Below are 21689 nucleotides of genomic sequence, written 5' to 3' on the forward strand. Positions count from 1 at the left end.
ATAAAAATATTTAATTCATTCAGATCTAGGATGTGTTATTTTAGTCTTCCCTTTATTTTTTTGAGCAGTGTATACACACACACACACACACACTCACAGATGTGTCCACATACATCTATACTCCATGCGCTACAAGTCGCGACACGCATAACGTGGGAGCTCCGTGTGACTTGGTAGCACTGAGCGTCTTTTCATGCAACTTTTTACCTTCAAATGCTTCTTATTCGCATAGCGGATGCAAATAGATAGCACTAGCAGCAAGCCTATGTTCTTTGTGCGACTGCCGGTGTATCTCTATACGAAACACTGTGTTACAGCGGGAAGCAATCGGGAAGCCGGCTGCCGGTATTTAGGCTGTCTTATCCCGGCATGCCATCTAGACGCCCGCATCTCCCCGACGCCAGGAGACCGGCATCACGATCGTAGTGATGCCGGGCGCCGCGAGCGGACAGCCGCGGGGGGGAGCGTTAGGTTTAGGACTCCCGGGGGGGACTTAGGGTTAGGCACCCCCCCGGGAGGGTTAGGTTTAGGCTAGGGGGAGGGAGGGTTAGGCACCCCCCCGGGGGACTTAGGTTTAGGCAGCGGGGAAGGGGGTGGTTAGGGTTAGGCACTTGGAGGGGGGATTAGGGTTAGGCACTTGGGGGGGAAGTTAGGGTTAGGCACCCCTAAGGAGGGTTAGGGTTAGGGGGGTTAGGTTAGGTTAGCAGATACTTACCTAGCCAAGATCGGAATTTCCAGCGCTGTCGGGCTTCCGCTGCTTCGCACTCTGCTCCTGTCGGGCTGCCGCTGATGGGAATCGCAAGGCTGGCGGTATATCATACCCATTCCGTTACAGCCGCTGAAACTGTAATGTAGCGTTTCGCATGCAGATACACCCGCAATCGCTCACGGAACATAGGCATGCTGCATATCATTTTAATCAGCAGAAGCTGCTTGTGCTATTTGCATTGCTGTGCCAATAAGAGTCATTTGAAGGTAAAAAGTAGCAGAATAGACACTAGGCGCTACAGTCACGCCACAACATGGCGCGACTAGAAGGGCTGTGTCACAAGCCGCCGCATGACTAATGCTGTGCGAGCTGTACGCCGGGCTAGCATTTGTTGAGACTCCATCTACCTCCTTGTCTGTCATTCGTGAACTGGTCCAGATTGGCTCCTGAGTCCATTTCCTCCTGCTGTCAGTGTCAACCCAGCGACATTGGCGGCACCTCAGCGTTCTAAGGACCAGATTCAGATCAGCTTGTTAAGGCGCGCTCACTCGCTCTGAGCATGCGTATAATTCGCAGAGCGCGTGCGCAAGCCATTCGTTGCGATCTGATTTTGGTTGCACGTAAGCCACTATCAGGTCGCTGCTTTGAGTGACAGATAGTGCCGTTTGTGGGAGGTAACAGGGGAAGGTGCTTGTGAACGGGGGAGTGGATGTGCGAACGCAGGCGTGTCAGGCCGCCAAAACGCAGTTTAAAGGGCGTGCATAATTAGCAAAGAAGCGTCATTGTACACGCCACCTACATGTATTTCAGCTAGCACTGATCGCTGTGCTTGCGGCAGGTTAAGGCAACCCCAAGGGCTGTGAGCAGCTCCGTTGGCTCCCGATTAATCCTTCATTTTCCCGGAGATGATGTGTGTTGCGAGTGGCAAGGGGGCATCTTTAGTCACTTGCAAGCGCACTTTGCCGTAGCTCGCTAAAACATAGTGGGCGTCCATACGCAACGCAGTGCGATTGCTTAATTTAAATATCCAGCCCCTCTTTGCCAGCGAGCAATCGCATCTTGCGAGCGGGTCTGAATGAGCTCCTAAGTGCGCAGTCCAGCGCACCACCACCAGTGTCAACTCAGCGACATTGGCCACACATCCACATCCTAGGACATACTACTCCAAAGACTCTCAGCCCAAAGACTGCATCTCATCCTTGGCCCTCAGGCCACAACTAGCCAAAGCACACCAGCCCTCAAGGCTGCTCCCACAGCCCAAAGGCTGCATCTCACCCTTGGTCCTCAGGTCACAACTAGCCAAGGCACACCAGCCCTCAAGGCTGCTCCCACACCCCAAAGGCTGCATCTCACCCTTGGCCCACAGGCCACAACTAGCCAAGGCACACCAGCCCTCTAGGCTGCTCCCACACCCCAAAGGCTGCATCTCACCCTTGGTCCTCAGGTCACAACTAGTCAAGGCATATCAGCCCTCAAGGCTCCTCCCACAGCCCAAAGACTGCATCTCACCTTCGGCCCTGACGAGCTAAGGCGTATCAGCCCTCAAGGTGACCACTCGTCACTACTACGCCTAACTACCCTACTTTCATAACATTCTGTTTAACGTGCAAGAAGGCTAGATGTATGAGGACATACATATATATATATATATATATATATATATGGATAAAAAGGTGGTATACGGCGCTAGTCCTTGTATAATGTCACTTCAAGTCTTTAATAAAGACAGGCACTCCCCAGTCCTTCAGGGTGGCAGCTCCTTTCTCCCAAATACTGCAGTTCCGGCAGTTGAAATCTATAGAGATAAAAAGTGGACAAAGAGCGCCTCCTAGTGCAATCTCGTACCAACTGCAAGACCCTTCACCAATAGTATATATACACCTATGTGATGGAGGTGTACCTTAGATAGTGGAATTAATCCACAACACAATCAGCATGAGACAACCAGTAATTTGTTCAGCACTTCCACTTCTCATTCAGAGCGAGAAACCTCGAGCCATGTGGCATCAGCCATAATGTTTATGATGCTTTTCAAACTGCAACTCCTTTGAACATAGGGAATGTTGGTTCCAAAATATTGCAATAATTTGTTAAGCTGGCCAACGCTTCACGGCCACTCCCATCTAGCCAGTCCCTACACTGATTCTCAGATAAATGAACTTGACCTTGGGAGTCTGGAGTCTTCTTTGCAAGTCCTGTGAGTGCCGCTGTTTATTGCATGTATACATTTTGGCCTGTTTAGACCATCAGATGGCACCCAGGCACTAGTATTTCATTTAACCTGTGGAGTGCCGGCTTCATTTCAATATATATATATTATATATATATATATACACACATATATATATATACACACACACACATATATATATATATATATACATACACACATATATATATATATACACACATATATATACATATACACATATATATACATGCACACACACACACACATACAGTATATATATATTAAAAAGAACACACAAGCGCCTGCATGGATGTTTCTATTAGTAACTAGTCAAAGTCAAGTATTCTGAATCTAAGTAATGCACACACACACACCCATTTAAAAAAAAAGAATCCTTATACATAATTGCTATATATTTTGGAAGCTAAACCCGGGGTATAAAAGCTGACAATCACACTTATATTATGCTTCAGCACAAAAAAAGGTCAAGATCCACAGAACATTTTCATTTGGGAATAAATGGGTTTCAATAGAAATAACCCCCCAAAAAGCTCCACCTAGCAATCTACAACCAATTACAAAACATGCAACTTACCTTCTATATTTTTAAGCGATAACTAAAACTAAAATAAAGATTGCTGTATTCAGCAGCTGCTAATACTATGTAGATATGCTATATAATAATATATTTAAGATAACACTGTGATAGTGAGGGAAAATAAATTCTGACACCCAGGGAACTTTCTGTCTGTAATCCCTTTTACAGAGCACCGTAGTGCCTCCTGTCTGATAACAGACAGTAATAGCATGTACTAAGCTGCACGGTAAATGTCAATAAAATGAGAAAAACCTCAGGTATGTGAATATGTACGTATGTATGACCATTATTAGTAGATTCTTTATACAAGGGAATTTGTGTTTTGATATAGTGGTCCTTTAAACAGGAGCAATAATGAGTAATGATCAATCAGAATGAAAGGTATGTATCTGACTATTATGCAAATATAGTAATAAGATAGAACCTACCTTTGAGTTGATTATGGTTTTTAATGACAGATTCCAATGTCTGCAACAGAAATACATCAACGCTTGATTATGCTAAAGTTTTGAAACTAGGAAAGAAGGGACATAACAATGCTCGCTATCTGCTGGGTGAGAAACTGGGACAAGCAAAAATACATTTGAGAGATTCTGCAAATCCAAGCAAGGCACATGGCAAGTCTAGCAGAGCTCATATCAGATCCACGGTGTCACAATGCATCATACAGAGACAATTCTCAGACAGCATTACTGCACACGTACGTTTAATTTCAAACACTGAATACACAAAAATATAGAGGGGCCTTGTGCCCTGTATTCCTGTACCAAGTACAGTATTTGTGAAAAAGTTTATTTATTTTTCTTATACTGTTTTAGGCATTGTCTTGTAATCACCAGACAATAACTACTAAGGGGCACGTCATTTGAAAGAAATTTGACTCCCCACTTTCAAAACAGGGAGCCCCTACTTGTGCAGGCCAGTGTTGAGGAGAGAGGAAACATTCACTGCCCTCCGCCATGTATGTATCACAAGTGATGACCAGACAATAGCTACTGGTGAGTGCAGCATTTGAAAACGGGGAGGAACTCCTCTCTTTCACAGGTAGGTGGCGCTACATGTGCAGGAGTCATTATGGGGATGACAGGGCACACAGATGCACTCCGCACACGTGGAGGCACCTACATATGAAAGAGAGCAATCCCTTCTTCAAATGATGCAGCCCACAAGTAGCTATTGTCTGTTTTAATAAAAGACAACCCCCCCTATTTCTAAGGTGGCGGCCCTTAATTATTGGAAGCCAGGATGGGAGGAGATCTTTCCCCATTGCTGGACTCCATGATTTTTCAGTAATGTAGGGGACGTTGCCTGGTTATCACCAGACAATAAATTATATGGGGGTACCTATCTAACTCTTTAATACAAAGGGTGCCTCCATCCTTTTAGCGGCTATGACTGGGGGATATGGGGATGTAAGGTCCCAAGTCCACTCTACAGCCCTAACTTTTTTTTGTTTATTTGTTTTTAAACACATGTACTGTACCAGATGTCACTTCCAGCTCCTCCTGCCCAGGCGCCTGATGGGGAGAAGCTCCAGTCACTGTGGGCGAAGAGCGGTATTCATTGTACACGGGTTTTAAGGTATATGTGAACATTGGCCCTCATTCAGAGCCACTCGCTATCGGCAGTACGCTCGTTCCGAGCGATGTTCGCACATCTGCGCATGCGTACGGTTTTTAGTACGCATGCGCGAACCAGTCAGTGCGGCCGAAAATCATTTGTACGCAATATAGCGAGTGCCTGCTATTTTGAGTGACAGAATGAGGCGTATGTGGGTGGAAACAGGGGAAGGTGCTTGAAAACGGGGAGTGGAGATCCGAACGCAGGCGTGCTTAAAGGTCAAAACGGGCGTTTTATGGGTGTGCATAATTAATATAGCAGCGTCAATGACCACGTCACTTGGTTTTTTTATAGCCAGAACTGCTCGCAAAATTGTGGTAGCAAAAACCAACCACAAGAATAGCGAGCAGTTCATACCCTGGTCGATGTACTCGATTAATCTAATAAATAGCGGACATGACGTAGGATGCGAGCGGCCAGTGGGCGTATTTTTCCAAAAAACGAACGCAAGTTTTGTTCGCTCGTTCAGACCTAGAGGCGTGGCCAGACCGCAAACAGCGAACGGTTCATTTGAATAGCCACCCCTTGTTTTTGAACGAACGCAAATAGCGAATGGCTCTGAATGAGGGCCATTGAGTCACAATCATCTTGAGCAGCTAAGGGGTTAAAAGTCAATATTTAACTCTTCGATATGTCCTCACACTCCTAGCCTCAATACACCATACGGCGCGAGATTCCTGGCACTGGTGAACCATGCTGAGAGGTGTAGTGTCTTTCGACAGAAATTGCATCTTAGTCGCAACGCGATGTGAAAAAACCGCTTAAAGACCCTACACTGATTAATTTGATATGTGACACTGGTATATCTGCGTGCGACTGGGTACGAAGCACAACGGCACTAAGCATGACAAAAAGCTGCGGCATCCTAGCACTTCATATACAGATTTGAACTCAGGTCCTGATTTATTACAGATCGCTATTCTTACAGCGTACGCAGACAGACGATTGTTGCGTAGGCACCACTGTGATCACGGAGAGCCATCACAGAGTAATTGGCAGGCAGTGAGAGTTTGAGGGTGATGACGGGGGGGTAGTCGGAGAAACGCAGGCGTGCCTGAACGTTTGAACGCCGTTGCATGGGTGTGCATAAATTAGCCATTGCTTACTTACTGCGTACAATGAAGTTAGTAGTTTCTAAGTAAGGTCAGGGCTGTTGTAATTCTGCGTGAGGGGCCGATGGTACTCGACGTTACCGATGTTTATGGAGGTTTGCAAGGTATTAAGGATTTGAGATAGTGGTAGTGGGAGGCAGTGGGCGTCTCTATGCTGGCAGTGCGATCGCATTAGCGATCCGTAATGTATCAGGCCCTCAGTCCCACACAGATGTACAAGTGTCGCATTTCAAATTAATCAGTGCAGCCTAGTGAAGCGGTGTTGTAGCATCACGCTGCGAATAAGACGCAAAATCGGTCGAAAAAGATACTTAGCACAAGCAGTGTCGCATGGAACAGAGGACCTCATTCAGAGCCGCTCGCAAAAAGCGAGCGCTTTCTCTGAATGAGGGCGGCCGTGTTATTTTTTTTCCAGCCTCCTGGCCGCTCACTAAGCTGTGGGTGATCACCCACAGCTTTTGCGAGCGGCCAGGTGATGGTCGCGATCATGAGGCTTGCGACGAGACCCTTGTGGTAGGGTCTCGTCTGCCGCAAGCCCCAGTGAGCTTTCTGCTCTAACAGAGCCGAAAGCTCACTACTGACATCACGAGTGATATCAGTAGGGCCGCCCTATTGAGTGATGTCAGTAGGGCCACCCACACACGGCAGGCGTTCCTTCGGGACGCCTCCGTTTGTCCAGCCACCCCCCCTCCCCGCCTACAAAATGGGGTGAACTGTCGATCGACATTGACAGTCGCCCCATTTGTAGCGAGCGCCGGAGCAAGTGAATTTCTCACTCGCTCCTGGGCTTGCACGTGCGCGGTGCCCCGCAATTGACCCGCTTGCAAGTGGGTCTGAATGAGGGCCAGAGTGTGCCGATTTGGCGCGACTGCTGCAACAGTGTACGATTATAAACCTGTAGGAGTCAAAGCTGCCTAAAGCAATGGTGACAGGAAATGTGACGTGATGGATATATATATATATATATATATATATATATATATATATATATAAGATGATTACATTCAGCTTTTCTTTGTCTCATTCCTCTCTATCAGAACTCAGATGAGTTATAGGTTAAAATATGCCTTACTGATAAAAGTGAAACTAGACATCTATTATAACTAAAGACACACACATGCAGACGGAATGATTTTGAACACGTAGCTTTATTTAGCTATTTGTTAACATTAAGAGGGAGCACCATATACTGCTTTGCTCAGCAAAGATAAAATGATACAAAACCTTCAGTTGAACAGTGCCGCTCAGTGGTCACATCATTACTATAGATGGTAGAATTATTGAAATGTATCAAGCAACAGCAAGAACTCGTGCATTAGCTGTGTCTCAGACATGGGAGTTGGCTTTATTTTATTTCAGATCAGGCTTGCCGATAATCTGGCTGCCTCTTCCGGGAGGAGGTGGGGGGCGTGGCCACGCGATCCCGTCATCGCCGTCACACTCGTGCTACACAATTCGAACATTACCGGCATTGTGTAGCCAGGGACGGGGCCACAATGATGCGATTCAGCGCGAATCGTGTGATCAGCTCCCCCAATTCAGCCACTTAAACGGGGTGAGCGTACGCTGGTGGGGGTATGCGGGCAGGTTGCGCCGGCCGGGAGACTTGTCCGCTCTTCCGGTGGGTCGGGAACGACACCCAATTTTCGGGAGGGTAGGCAAGTATGTTTTAGATGCATTAAAAACATACTGGAGGACATTGCAAAAAGCAGCGATACAGATTTCTATGTAGTGATTTTTTTTCTCTTAATAGTTACCAGAGACTTGAGATTGTAAACGGTCTCAGAAAAATGACAATATGATACAATTCGTTTTGCTCCCATTCCCTGCCTCCCATCATCATACTGCCCCTTATCACATTCAGTCTGCCCTCACTGTCTCATCTCCTGAATTATACAGTCCTGCAGTGATCATTCCAGAGTCCAGTGGCTACAACTTGTAAGATACCTTACACACTTGGAAAGGAATGGGATTGTTCAAATCCCAACAGCGGCTGGCCGAAGGAAGGAAATACCGACAGCGGAGGTAAGTACAGCTAACCCTCCCCTCTATCCCCCCTAACCCTCCTTTAGGGGTGCCTAACCATAACCTAAATCTAACCCCCCCTCCCCACACCCTAAACCTCCCGGGGGTGTGCCTAACCCTAACCTTCCCCCGGGTGTGCCTAACCCTAACCCACGCTTCCCCTAGCCTAACCCTCCTCGGGGGGTGCCTAACCCTAAGTCCACCCGGGGTGCCCTAAATCTAACACCCCCTAGCCCCGCGGCTAAGGGGACGGTTGCCTGTACTTACTTCATTAGGGCCCACGTCGTTCTGCATTCCGGCGTCGGGATTATGACAGGCGTCGGTATCTTGACACCTGTCATAATCCCTAGCCGGCATTCCGGCGGCCACGTAACTACATCGCCTCGGAAACAGAGACCTAGTCAGACACATAATCCACATATCACACAGTCTAAAAATTAAACTAGTTGGTGGGCTTAGAAAAACAAACAGGAGTCCCCCCTGAGAAGCCACACCACTGCGATAGCCGCAAATAGTGGAACAATAGAACTCCTCTCTGCTGATCCTCTGCTACATCCCAGCACACACTCCTTTCCCCAGGTAAAAATAGTAAACAAGATAAATGCCAAAACAAGAGATATGGTAAGAACTTACCTTTGTTATCTCAGTTTCTACGAAGTCCATAGGGTCCACAGGGTGACCTTGGGGGTATAGCTGGATCCTGGATCCTCGGGCACCACGGAGTTAAAGCTTTTAGCTGCTCCCAGGAAGCACTTGGGTCCAACCTCCCCTATACCCCGCCCCCGAGCCACAGGCACCTCAGTTGGTAAGCAGCCCAGGCCGGAGGAGGAGACGAAACAGAGAGAAGGAAGACTGGAACACACAAGAACCATACTCACAGAAAAGGGAGACGGAAAACCGGTGACCAGTCACAGAGCCCATATGAAGCCAGGTGCGTCAGGGCGGGTGCCCTGTGGACCCTCTGGACTTCGTAGAAACAGAGATAACAAAGGTAAGTTCTTACCATATCTCTTGTTTTCTACTTCAGGGTCCATAGGGGTCCACAGGGTGACCTTGGGGATGTCCCAAAGCAGTCCAACTAAGGGCGGGGACGCTCCTGTGCTGATAGGAGAACCCGGCGCCCAAAGGATGCATCCTGAGAGGCAAAGGTGTCAAACGCATAGAACCTCAAAAAGGTCTGAATGGAAGACCAGTTGGCCGCCTTACAGAGCTGAACAGCAGAGGCGCCACGGCTAGCAGCCCAAGAAGGGCCCACAGACCGAGTGGAATGAGCCTTAACAGAGGCTGGAACAGGTAAACCCTCCTGCATATAAGCCTCAATAATAACAGAACGAAGCCAACGGGCTAGAGTCTGTTTGTTGGCAGTCCAACCCCTCTTGTGAAAACCAAAGAGGATAAACAAAGAATCCGACTTCCTCACAGAACTAGTCCGGTCCACATAAACCTGGAGTGCACGGACAACGTCTAAGGAAGCCTCCCCAGCCGAAAGATCAGGCGACTGAAAGGCTGGTACAACAATTTCCTGATTAATGTGGAACCTGGAAACCACCTTAGGCAGGAAATCAGGACGAGTGCGAAGCACCGCTCTGTCCTGATGAAATATCAGAAAAGGGGGACGACAAGAAAGCGCCCCCAAATCTGAAACCCTCCTGGCAGAAGCAATTGCCAAGAGGAAAACAGTTTTAAAAGTTAGCCACTTGAGCTCCACTGACTCCAAGGGCTCAAAAGGCGGACCCTGTAAGGCCCGAAGAACCACCGCCAAATCCCACGGGGCCACAGGTGGCACAAAGGGAGGCTGGATTCTCAAAACTCCCTGGAAAAAGGTGTGTACGTCCGGCATAGCAGCGATCCTGCGCTGGAACCACACCGACAGAGCAGACACGTGCACCTTCAGCGAAGAAAGACGTAATCCTAAGTCCAAACCCGACTGAAGGAAAGCCAGAATACGCGAAACCCGGAACACCTGGGGATCATACTTTCAGTGGTGCGAGGCCAAAAACTAAGTGTGCCACACTCTGTGATAGATCCTCGCGGAAGCAGGCTTGCGCGCCCTCAGCATGGTGGTAATAACGGAGCTAGAAAAGCCCCGAGACCTCAGGACGGCTGTCTCAAGAGCCACGCCGTCAAAGATAGTCGACCCAGATCCGGGTGAAGACAGGGCCCCTGAGACAACAGGTCCCGCCGTTGAGGTAGGAGGTACGGAGCGTCGATGGACAGGCTCCGCAGATCGGAGTACCACGGCCTTCTGGGCCACGCTGGGGCCACCAGGATCAGTGTGCCTCCGTCCTGTTTGAACTTGCGCAGGACCCCGAGGCAGCAGAGATATCGGAGGGAACAAGTAAGCCAATTGAAACAGCCATTTCACCGACAGCGCGTCTATCAGACTTGCGCCTGCGTCCCTTGTCCTTGACCCGTACACAGGCAGCTTGTGATTGTGACGGGACGCCATCAGGTCCAGCTCTGGCAGCCCCCACTTGTCCACGAGTAGTTGGAATACCTCTGGATGAAGCAACCATTCCCCGGGATGCACGTCGTAACGGCTGAGGAAGTCTGCCTCCCAATTGAGGACTCCTGGGATGAAAACTGCCGAGAGAGCTGGAAGATAGCACTCCGCCCAAGCCAGGACGCGGGACACCGCCGACATCGCAGCTCGACTGCGAGTCCCTCCCTGGTGATTGATGTACGCCACCGTGGTGGCGTTGTCTGACTGCACCTGAACGGCCCTTCCGTGAAGAGCGGTGCCGGACAACTGCAGGGCTCTGTATACTGCCCGCAGTTCCAGGATGTTGATGGGAAGAATCGCTTCCTCCGCCGACCAACGACCCTGAAGTGACAAAGAGCCTGTCACCACCCCCCAACCCCGGAGACTGGCATCTGTCGTGAGCAGAAACCATTCCGGGATCCAAAAGGGGCGCCCCTCTAGGAGATGAGCGGTCTGCAGCCACCAGGCTAGGGACAGACGCACCTCCGAGGACAACACCAGCATCTGAGAGCGGATCCTGTGTGGCAATCCGTTCCATTCCGAAAGAATCAGCCCCTGCAGGGGCCTGGAATGGAACTGGGCAAACTCCACCATGTCGAATGCCGACACCATGGACCCCAAAACTCTCATCGCTGAGTTCACCGACACTCTGCCACTGCTCAGACAACTGTGAATCCGCAGCTGTAAGGAGGAGACCTTCTCTGGAGTCAGAAAAATCCGTTGCTGACGAGAGTCCAGTAGGGCCCCCAAATGAACCATCCGCTGTGATGGGATGAGGGAGGACTTCTTCCAGTTGATCAACCAGCCGTGCGCCTGTAGACAAGCGACCATCAGGTGGAGATGCTGGATCAGTACCTCCGGGGAGCTTGCCAGCAAGAGGAGGTCGTCTAGATACGGTAGCAACCGTATTCCCTGGCTCCGAAGATGAGCCGCCATGACCGCCATCACCTTGGTAAATACCCTTGGTGCCGTGGAGAGACCAAAGGGTAGAGCCCTGAATTGGTAGTGGTTGTGGAGAATAGCAAACCGCAGAAACCGTTGGTGCGATGTTGCTATAGGCACATGGAGGTAGGCGTCCTGGATATCCAGGGAGACCATATAGTCCCCTGGTTCCATCGCCAGAATGATGGAACGCAAAGTTTCCATCCTGAATTTGGGAACCCTGAGAAACCTGTTCAGGGACTTCAAATTGAGGATGGGGCGATGAGAGCCATTGGGTTTCTGCACCAGAAACAGCGTAGAGTAATACCCCATCCCACGTTGAGACTGTGGTACGGGTATAATGACCCCCGCCGTCAGCAAGGCCTCTATGGCTTCCTGAACCTGCAAGGCCTTGGTTTTGTCCTGAGAAGGACTTGTGCAAAAAAACTGGCCAGGCGGCCTGTGCCGAAAAGACAGGGCGTACCCCTGGGAGACCACTTCTCGCACCCAGGCATCCGTGGTGGTATTGTGCCAGCACTGGGCGAATTGAAGAAGTCGGCCTCCCACTCTGGGGTCCCCCAGAGGGAGGCCCGTCCCATCACGCAGAAGGCTTATCTTCTTGCTTGGAAGAAGGGCGCCTAGCACTCCAGGCTTGCTTCTTTTGCTTTGAGGCGGTCTTGGGTGCGGACTGCCTCGGGAAGGACTGACCCTTTGCCTTGCCCTGAACCCGAAAGGAACGAAAGGCCGAGCTCCGGACCTTAGCAGGTGTAGTAGCTGAAGAGAGGAAGGCTGACTTGGATTTTGCCAGGGTATCTACTATTTTGTCCAGGTCCGGACCAAATAGTAATTCTCCATTAAAAGGTAAGGCCTCCAAGCCTTTCTTTGAATCCGCGTCTGCTCTCCAAGACCGCAACCACAAGGATCTACGAGCAGACACTGCTGCCGCCGAAACCCTAGAGGTCAACAGGCTAGCATCCAACGATGCTTTTCCAATGTAGGAGGTGGCATCTCTCATCTGTCCTAACAACGCCCTCTGGACGTCCGGAACTTCATCCGTAAACGTGTCCTCCAAGGCGTTGGCCCACCCCTCAATGGCCTTGGCCACCCAGGAGATGGCCATGGACGGCCGGGCTACAGCCCCTGAGAGAGAATAAATCGACTTTAGACAATTCTCCACCTTCCTGTCCGTAGGATTCTTCAGCGAGGATATAGACGGCAATGGCAAAGTAGCACTCCTGATGAGGCGTGTTACATGGGAATCGACTGCAGGCGGAGTTTCCCATTTCTCACAATGCGCTTCCGGGAATGGATAATTGGACGCCAAGCGTTTCTGTGGCAGGAAACGCTTACTGGGTGTCTGCCAGGCCACCGCCATGTGATCAGTCAACTGATCAGACAAGGGGAACGCTGCAGAAGTAACCTTAGCTTTTTTAAAACTAGGATACCTCGACTTGGGAGCGGGTGCCTCATCCTCAATCAGAAGAATGGCTCGCACCGCCTTAACCAGAGCCCGCACATTGATGGAAGACTTAGTGTCTACCTCCTGGACTGAGGCATCTGAGGCTGAGTCATCCTGCACCTCACCATCATCCGAGGACCCCTCAGAATCTGAAAGATGCGCAGCCTGCGCCATGACTGAGCGTTTAGACGCCCTGGAGGGCACGTCACTGCGCAACATCGACTGAAAAGCCGAAGATGCTGCCCCCAAATCTTGGACAGTGTGGGAAAGCGCATCCACCCAGGGTGGAGGAGCATCCACCCAGGGTGAAACGGCACCACAGCCTGCTGTGCCACAGGGGTCGACTGAATATACATTGGCAACCCCACATAGGGACCAACAGGCTGAGACCCCGGGGGAGTCTGCAATAATTGTGAGACACCCGGGGCATGGGGGATGGCAGGCTGGGGCAACGCCCTAGTAGGGGCGGCAGTCGGGACCGACAGACGGTCCGCGATGGACACCAGCACCTGGGAAAACATCGCCCATGGTGGCTCCTGCGACATGGGAGGTTTAGACATACCAGGGAGCGCCTGGCACCGTCCGCACAGGCCGTCCTGTGACAAATCCTCCCTATCCACTCCTGCAGAACAGCGCCTGCAGGAGAACAATACCGGAGCCCCGGAGTGCTCAATCTCCTCCTCAGACATGACTTAGGAAGAAAACGTGCGCACTCACCAGTGTGCTGGACAACAGCCCACAATATGGCACCGTGTAGCACACAACTGTATGTGACGGACCTCACAAATACGTGATCTATATAAGTGAGGTCAGTAGAAACGCCCTTCCCCCGCACACCTGTAGGGCTTGTAGGAGAAGGAAAGGGATAGGTATAGGCTGACAGTAAGTAGAAAAAAGACACAGACAGGCAGCACTAGCAAAAGTCACATACCATGCAGGAAGATATACTCACTGCACCTTTCCACTACAATCAACCTCCCAGATTCAGTGTCTGGGAGGGCTATAGTGCTGTGTACACTGTCCTTGTCAGGGGAGAGGTACACAGGGGGACCGGTCCGCGTGCTCCCTGAAGATCTGCGCTGCCACTTGAAGAAAATGGCCGCTGGAGACCTCAGAGGAGGAGTGGCCGAGTAGCTGCAGCTCAGCGACGCCAGACTACGAGCTGAAAGGCGCGCTGAGCTTAGGGGAGGAGCCGCTAGACAGGGAAGGCTTCCTCCCCTGGCTAGCATATTTAACCCCCGGGTTGCCGGCATCCCGCTTGCCGCATAATTTACCCTGGGGGTCTAGTGGTCTGGCAGGGTATGCCTCCGCTGGAGGGGGGGCCCGCCGCCACCGCTAGCGCCCCCGGTCTGTCCCCTAGACCGGGGGCATGGGACTGCATTTACAAGGAACCCGCGCACCGCCGCTAATCAGTGGTGCGCAGCTTACCTTAATCTCCCCGGCGTCTTCCGGCAGCAGTCCCGGGGGAAACCAGACTACGGCTAGTACAGACTCTGGCTTCCCCCGCCGCGATCCCCAGTTCAGTGCTGGCGTCGCGGCGCCAGCAGGGAGAAGGAGCGGCAGCGTGGGCGTCTGTACAGACAGCCCATCGCTGCCGCTCTGGAAAAAAAAACTATAGTAAAAAAAAAAAAATTCAACTAAGTTAAAATAAAAAGCTTTAGGGGGCTGCTCCTGCAGACCCCCCCCGCAGGGTGACCCGACTCCGGCCGGGCACCATCTTAAACTGAGGTGCCTGTGGCTCGGGGGCGGGGTATAGGGGAGGTTGGACCCAAGTGCATCCTGGGAGCAGCTAAAAGCTTTAACTCCGTGGTGCCCGAGGATCCAGGATCCAGCTATACCCCCAGGGTCACCCTGTGGACCCCTATGGACCCTGAAGTAGAAATTACAGATAAACGGTATAAAAACAATGACACATATGTGAAAAACACAAAAACTCCCTCAGAAGATAAACAATGAAATGAGAAAAAAAAAAGTAAATTCAGAATAACTAATTTTTTTTCATCTTAAAACTTTTTTGTCTTCTTAAGGTAAATTCGAAGTAAAAATACATATAGACTTGTTATACTGCAATATAGGATTGTGCTTGCATAGCAGGAGGTACGGCTTATTTATATCACGGATGGGGAGACTCTGGCCAATGGGCCATATATGGCCCACAAGATCATTTCATCAGGCCCGGCCGGCTGTGGCTCTCTCCCCCTCAGCGGCAGCAGAGACAGCGCAGTGGGGGTGCAGGGTACTCTCTCTCTCACTGGCAGCAGACAGCGCAGTGGGGGTGCAGCGCTTTCTCTCCCTCGGTGGCAGCAGATAGCGCAGTGGGGCCGTGTACAGGGCTGTCATCGGGCTGGTTAGGTTACATCAGCGCTGAACTGAGGACCCCAGGGCTGCCTTATCAACTTGCCTGTCATACAACCATAAGGACTGCCCCCCCCCCCCCCAGACTCCGCCTAGCGGGTCTGGACAGCCTCCCCCCTCCTCTTGGCTGCCGGAGCCCACAAAGATGGTGGCCCATCTGCCAGTGTCTTGTGAGATTCCAGTTCCAGACATCGCATTAGGGGTGAGTTACTACATTTTTGATCATATATAGCAGTCTAATTTTTAAGTTGATAATTGTGTATGGCCCACAAATGATTTTATAAATATCCAAATGGTCCTTGGCAGAAAAAAAAGTTCCCCACCCCTGATTTACAGAAGAGAAAGTGCGCCCTCTTGTGGCCAATCAGTATACGAGCCACTTCAGAGCTACTTTATAAACAATACTTGGGGGTGATTTCAGACAAAAGTCTAATGTATTTACCCAGTTGTAGTGTTCTGAGGCCAGGCTAAATGACAGATCCTGGCTCTTGCATTAATCTAAAACAGCGATTCTCAAAACAGTCCTCAAGTACCACCAACAGGTCATGCATTGTGGATTTCATTCATCATGTCCAGGTGAGTTAAGGTGCATATCCACTTGCCGATAGAGGAACGACAGCACGATTACAACATTGTAATCGCACATTCATTCCTCATCCTGTAAGTGCCTACACTGAACGATATGTCGTTCAGTGCAGACACCCTCCCTCATCCCCGAACACGCACAATCTGTCGTTATCGGTAGATTGACCTGCATATTCAGGCGATGATTGATGTAGAAAACAACCAGCGGGAGCGCACATAGCTGGTCGTTTCGACATTAAACTGCACGATTTGTGAACGATTAATGAGCGATTGAATGATAACGATGTCGTTATCGTTCAATCGCTCATTTTAATCGCCTAGTGGATACGCACCTTTACTCTATTTTGCTAGGTCAGTAACACCCCTTTTACACCAGAGCTAAAACCCGGGTTATTGCAGGGATAACCCGGGTAGCTCCTAGGTGTAAAAGGGGATAGGGTTAGATTCCCAGGTTGAGTGACCCGGCATTCCAACCCAGGTAACTTGCAGGGTTTAACAAGGGAATGACCCGTGAAACCCTGCAGTGTAAATGGCACGATCCAGGTCACGATGACCTGGAGCGCGCCGCATGCCTGCTGATTGACCGGCTTAAATGGCGTTTGAAAATGACGTCATCTCCAAGCGTCCACTTCCATGCCGGAATAGCCGGGTCACTGCAGACCAGGTTCCTGTGTGAACGGCGCCAGCTCGGGAATAACCTGGGTCAGCGCCGGCTGAATTCCGGGTCTGATCAGGTTTGGAATCCTGTTCCAACCTCCAGGTCAGACCCGAAATTTTGGTAAAAAAGCAGTATAATTTAGAGATGTGCGGGTTCGGATTTACTCGGTTCTTATCGCCATTTTACCGCAAGTTCGGATTTATTTTATTGGCTATCCAAAACACGCGATAACCGATAGCCAATAAAATGCCGTTTTGAGATCAGAGTAAAACCGAGTAAATCCGAACCCGCTCATCTCTAGTATAATTATCCCACCTGCTTTCACAGACAGCAATCCTCAAAACATGACCTGAGGGGAAAACTTGAGGTGTGAGGCTAAGAACCATTGATCCAGTATTGGAATATGATAACCAAGTGACCAGCATCCAGCTCCATGTCTCTTATTCAAACAGCAACAAGCAAAGTTCTGGTTACTCTCTGACCTCAGGTGAATGTAATGGGGATGTGAAAGCTGGTGCATCCATGTAGAGATATAGGGGTAAATGTAATAGGTTCGTGCGAGTATGGACTTCCATAGTCATAGCTATAGGCTGCGAGTATGATGAGAGTTTGTTTAGAAACTCGCATTATGTATTGGCCTGCAAATGGGAAGATGCGATTTTATATGCAATTCGAGTTCATGCTATTGTTACTGCGGGAAAACTTGCAAATTGTAATATAAGCTTCATCACAAGGTGTGAGTTAGCCAATGTAACCATTGGCAGCAGCGTGTTGCTTGTGCGGAGTTGACTGTACAAAATATAAATAGTATTGTCCTTTAGAGGAGGACTACAAGTCCCTGCAACCCTACCCCACTTGCTGGCACTTGGAGAACCACAAGTGCCAGCAAGCCCAGGCATTAAGGCCTCAGTTGGTACCTGTACTCCTCCTGTAAAAGAAATATTAAAGTAAAGACAATACACACATACACACCGGGTGTTGATATATTTTATTACATACTCACACACACACGCACAGTAAATAGTTACCGTTACTCCCTGGCGCTTGTTGGTCCTTTCTCCAAGTAGAAATGTGTCCTCATACATCTAGCCTCAATGCGCCACGCAGCGGAACTAGCCTGTGTACAGAAATGCAGATGCAGGCTCCGACGCGCCCACGAAACAGTCGCGCCAAGTCTGTGTTTTATTTGCCACCCCTCTGTTACCTCCTACAAATGCTCACTACCTGTCAATCATTCTGCGCCCAAATCCACAATATGACCGCCATCTTAAATCCAATGCGACACAGTATGATTCAAGTGCAGTGTGCAGTATGATTCAAGACGCATGCGTAGTAGAAAAAACATCGGTCAATTGTGAAATAAGTCAGCACCTCTAAACCAGGCCCCGAGTAACCAATAACCAGCAACTAAAGGAGCGTACACACTAGACGACACGCTCCCTGAGCGATATCGTCTAGTGTGCCCCCGGCAGGGTGTGCTCAATGTCGTTCATGAAATTGAGCACACCCGCTGGACGATATCATTAACACTATCGTTCAGCGCCGGGCTCTTTAGTGTCAGCTACAACCTACCTGTGAAATGAAGATTTACCAGTTTGCTGTTTTACTGAGAGCTATGGAGAAAGTTTATAGGAGATGGAAACTTTAATGTGAGTAAAGGAGGACATTTATATCAAAGGCATTTACTGGAAACACTTTCACATTTATTTCATATGATATTCGGAACATTCTGCCATGACTAAAATGCATATATACACAGGACATGAATGATGTTACACACACACTGTGGAATTTACAGCTCATCACCAGGCACATTATATCCTGTTTGTAAATGTGATGCACATCTTGTATTACGTATTACATGTTATTCCTATTATTTGTAATGGCTAAGCTCATGTCAGTGCTGTTTGTAAATGTGATATACATCTTGTATTACGTATTACGTGTTATTCCTATTATGTGTAATGGCTAAGCTCATGGCAGTGCTGTTTGTAAATGTGATATACATCTTGTATTACGTGTTATTCCTATTATGTGTAATGGCTAAGCTCATGGCAGTGCTGTTTGTAAATGTGATATACATCTTGTATTACGTGTTATTCCTATTATGTGTAATGGCTAAGCTCATGGCAGTGCTGTTTGTGTTGCAAATGATCTTTGACGACTGTTGTATAGAATTCTTCCAGAGACCCCATACAGAATAATGTCTGCATCTACCACACAGTACACAGTGGTCTGCTCATGTGATATATACATTTATTTACATTCTAAGTGTAGCCGTTTACCTCTGTATATGAGAACTATTCACTCAGCTGTTATTACAAGGAAATAGAGCTGGCGCCACCATCTCCCAAGTGTAAAAGACCACTCCATTCATCGCACATCTCCCAGCCTCTGCCCCTGCTTTGATTTGGTTGGCGTACCTCAATCATATACCACCTGCTGACCATGTGATGGGCGGGTGGCGGCGACAGAACAATAAAAACAACTTTCATATCTTTCTAATGAAATATAATTAGATTGTACTTTACATAACCTAAATTAACATTTTCCCCATTGTATAGAGCAAGTGCTATAATACAGAGCTATAGGAGCTATTTACTAAGCCTTGGATGGAGATAAAGGGAGCGATGTACTAAGCTCTGGAAAGTGATCAAGTGGAGAGTGATGAACTACCAAGCACTCAGCTCCCAACTGTCATGTTACAGGCTGTGTTTGAAAGATGACAGTTAGGAACTGGTTGGCTGGTACTTTATCTCCATCCACTTTCCCTCTCTCCAAGGCTTAGTAAATAGACGCTACAGTCCATTGCAGAGATCACTAGAACTGAGAAGTAAACAGACCGTGTACATGTTACAGACCGTGTGCAAATGACAACAGCGCTTACTGGCTGTACAGCACCCAACACAAGACACAACTCAAAATGAAAAAGAAAAAAAAAAAAAAAGGTTTTTTCCTTTAAAAATTCAAGGGGTCATTCAAGTTACCTTCTGTAATGTGACAGTCATGTGATTTAAGGCTTTGATGGATGAATGAACCTGCTTCAGTGTCTGAAGCTCCTGCTGTTGTGAAATGGATATTATGATTAATGGGGAAGAAATGCAATATAACAAACACCACAACAAAACCACCATTACAAAATATGGTCATATATTATATTAATCTAATGTATTAAAACAGAGTGGAGGATACTGGGTATTTGTTGGCATAGCACATTATAATGTCCACGGACATTTACTGTAGATTTAAAAATCACCCACACCAATGGCCCCACACACACTTTACACTGACGCACACTTTACACTGACGCACAGGTACACATACAACACACAGTATATTGAAACGCGACTGTACAACAAGTTGTATCTCCACTCTGTCCATCCTGATCACACACTGCATTGAGGTAACACTGGTCAGAATATAGGGCACTGTTCATTTACCTTTCCCGCTGCACATTCCCCAATCCCAAATCCCTTATGTACTGCAGAAGTGACAGTACAGGCACCGTAGCTCTCCCCTCCTAAATCGTAGCTCCCTCCACACATAACTCCCATACGTCTTCCTAACTTCAGGCTATGGGGCTGATTCTTAGTCAGAGGCAGCAGTGTACGGTGCCCTATACAGTACATTACACGTCTACTACTGTGCAAACAAAATCGGGGCACATGTGTGGTGCGCCTCATATGCAGGTGCAGTACTGGAATGGTAAATCTACATTGCTTAGTGTATACCCACAATGGCGCGCTCCCGCGGGTCGCACACAATATCTTCTGGTTGGCCACGCTGTACTCCCAATCAGACAATATTGTATGTGGGGCTGTGCAGTTTAATGAAGGACGGAACGAGGTATTGTTCAGTCGTTCATTAAATCGTGTCGTGTGTGCGGCCAATCTGTGGTGGTCTGGTATGAATTTGTCCCCCTTGCATTGCAACATGGTTTGTCCAGGTGCACAGTTACTTGCTCTATCTTCCTCTATTCCCCAAGCTGAATCTGCCCCACAGTGTCTAATATTGGCTTCCACATTGGTATCAGGGTAAAGCTCACCCATGTAACATCAGAATGTTTCTCTCCACACAGGTGCAGGGATATCATGGCAAATACTAAGCTTTCCGGCTACAGTAGTAATAGAAACATTCGACTACACATGTGATTAGGTCCACAGAGAAATGGCCAAATAAATCTGTCTTATACAGCTGGGATCGTTGTTCCCGATTCTTGTTTTATCTATCATCGTACAGTACTGGGGTTAGGTGACTTTTGGTTTGGATAACCAATGATATTTTTTGTTTTAGTGAAGTTTATCTTATAGCAGACGGAGGGACGGTCTTCCCAATATATATAAGCTGCTTCCAACAGCACCATTGTTAAGGTGCGAACACACGTAACAATTTTTTGAACGATTTAACTATAACGATGTCGTTATCGTTCAAAAAAATCATTCAGTTCCTGAGTTATAACAATGAACGAAAATTGTTCAAGCGCGCTCCCGTTTGTAGTTTATTTCAGACTGACCAACATAACGATTTTTCGTTCATCGTTGTAAAAATAGTTTATTACACTTCCAAATATCGTTCACTTTTCAAGGGAAAATCTGACAGATAATCGTTGGTTACAAAATCGTTATGTGTATGCACCTTATGAAATAAACTATGTATCAGCCAGTATGCAATACTATTGAGTCAACACTATAACTACATGCATTCTATGGTTTCCAGGGAATAACAACTTCACTTTTATTTAGTCTTCTTATTAACCTGGTCACCTATACAAAAATACCAATGTATAATAGCGTCTTTGTAATACAATAAAGCACTTTTTTTTAACTCAATAAAAACAAATGTTATAGCCCACTTTACAGGTGTGTGTGTGTGTATATATATATATATATATATATATATATATATATATATATATATATATATATATATATACACACACACACATAGACACACACGTGAGCTATGATCCAACCC

The 21689-nt window shown here is 48.2% G+C and overlaps 1 protein-coding gene across 5 annotated transcripts in view; it reads right to left on the reverse strand.

The window, feature by feature from the left end:
- The window catches only part of NHLRC3 (NHL repeat containing 3), an 85454-nt gene that overhangs the window by 5381 nt on the left and 58384 nt on the right, over positions 1–21689 (reverse strand). The window contains exons 9-10 of one of the 5 annotated variants that reach the window (XM_088460183.1): positions 19703–19774; positions 3927–3966 (exon numbers count right to left, since the gene is read on the reverse strand). The exons of 1 other annotated variant lie outside the window; for it this stretch is intronic. In XM_088460183.1, coding sequence (XP_088316309.1) covers positions 3927–3966; positions 19703–19774 — 112 coding nt within the window. Of the gene's footprint in view, positions 1–3926; positions 3967–19702; positions 19778–21689 lie in introns of all 5 variants that reach the window. 3 more of the 5 variants (XM_088460182.1, XM_088460187.1, XM_088460185.1) reach the window with 3 other exon arrangements.

This window comes from Taudactylus pleione, unplaced genomic scaffold (assembly GCF_031769625.1).
Source record: "Taudactylus pleione unplaced genomic scaffold, aTauple2 ptg000043l, whole genome shotgun sequence".
Classification (NCBI taxonomy): domain Eukaryota; kingdom Metazoa; phylum Chordata; class Amphibia; order Anura; family Myobatrachidae; genus Taudactylus; species Taudactylus pleione.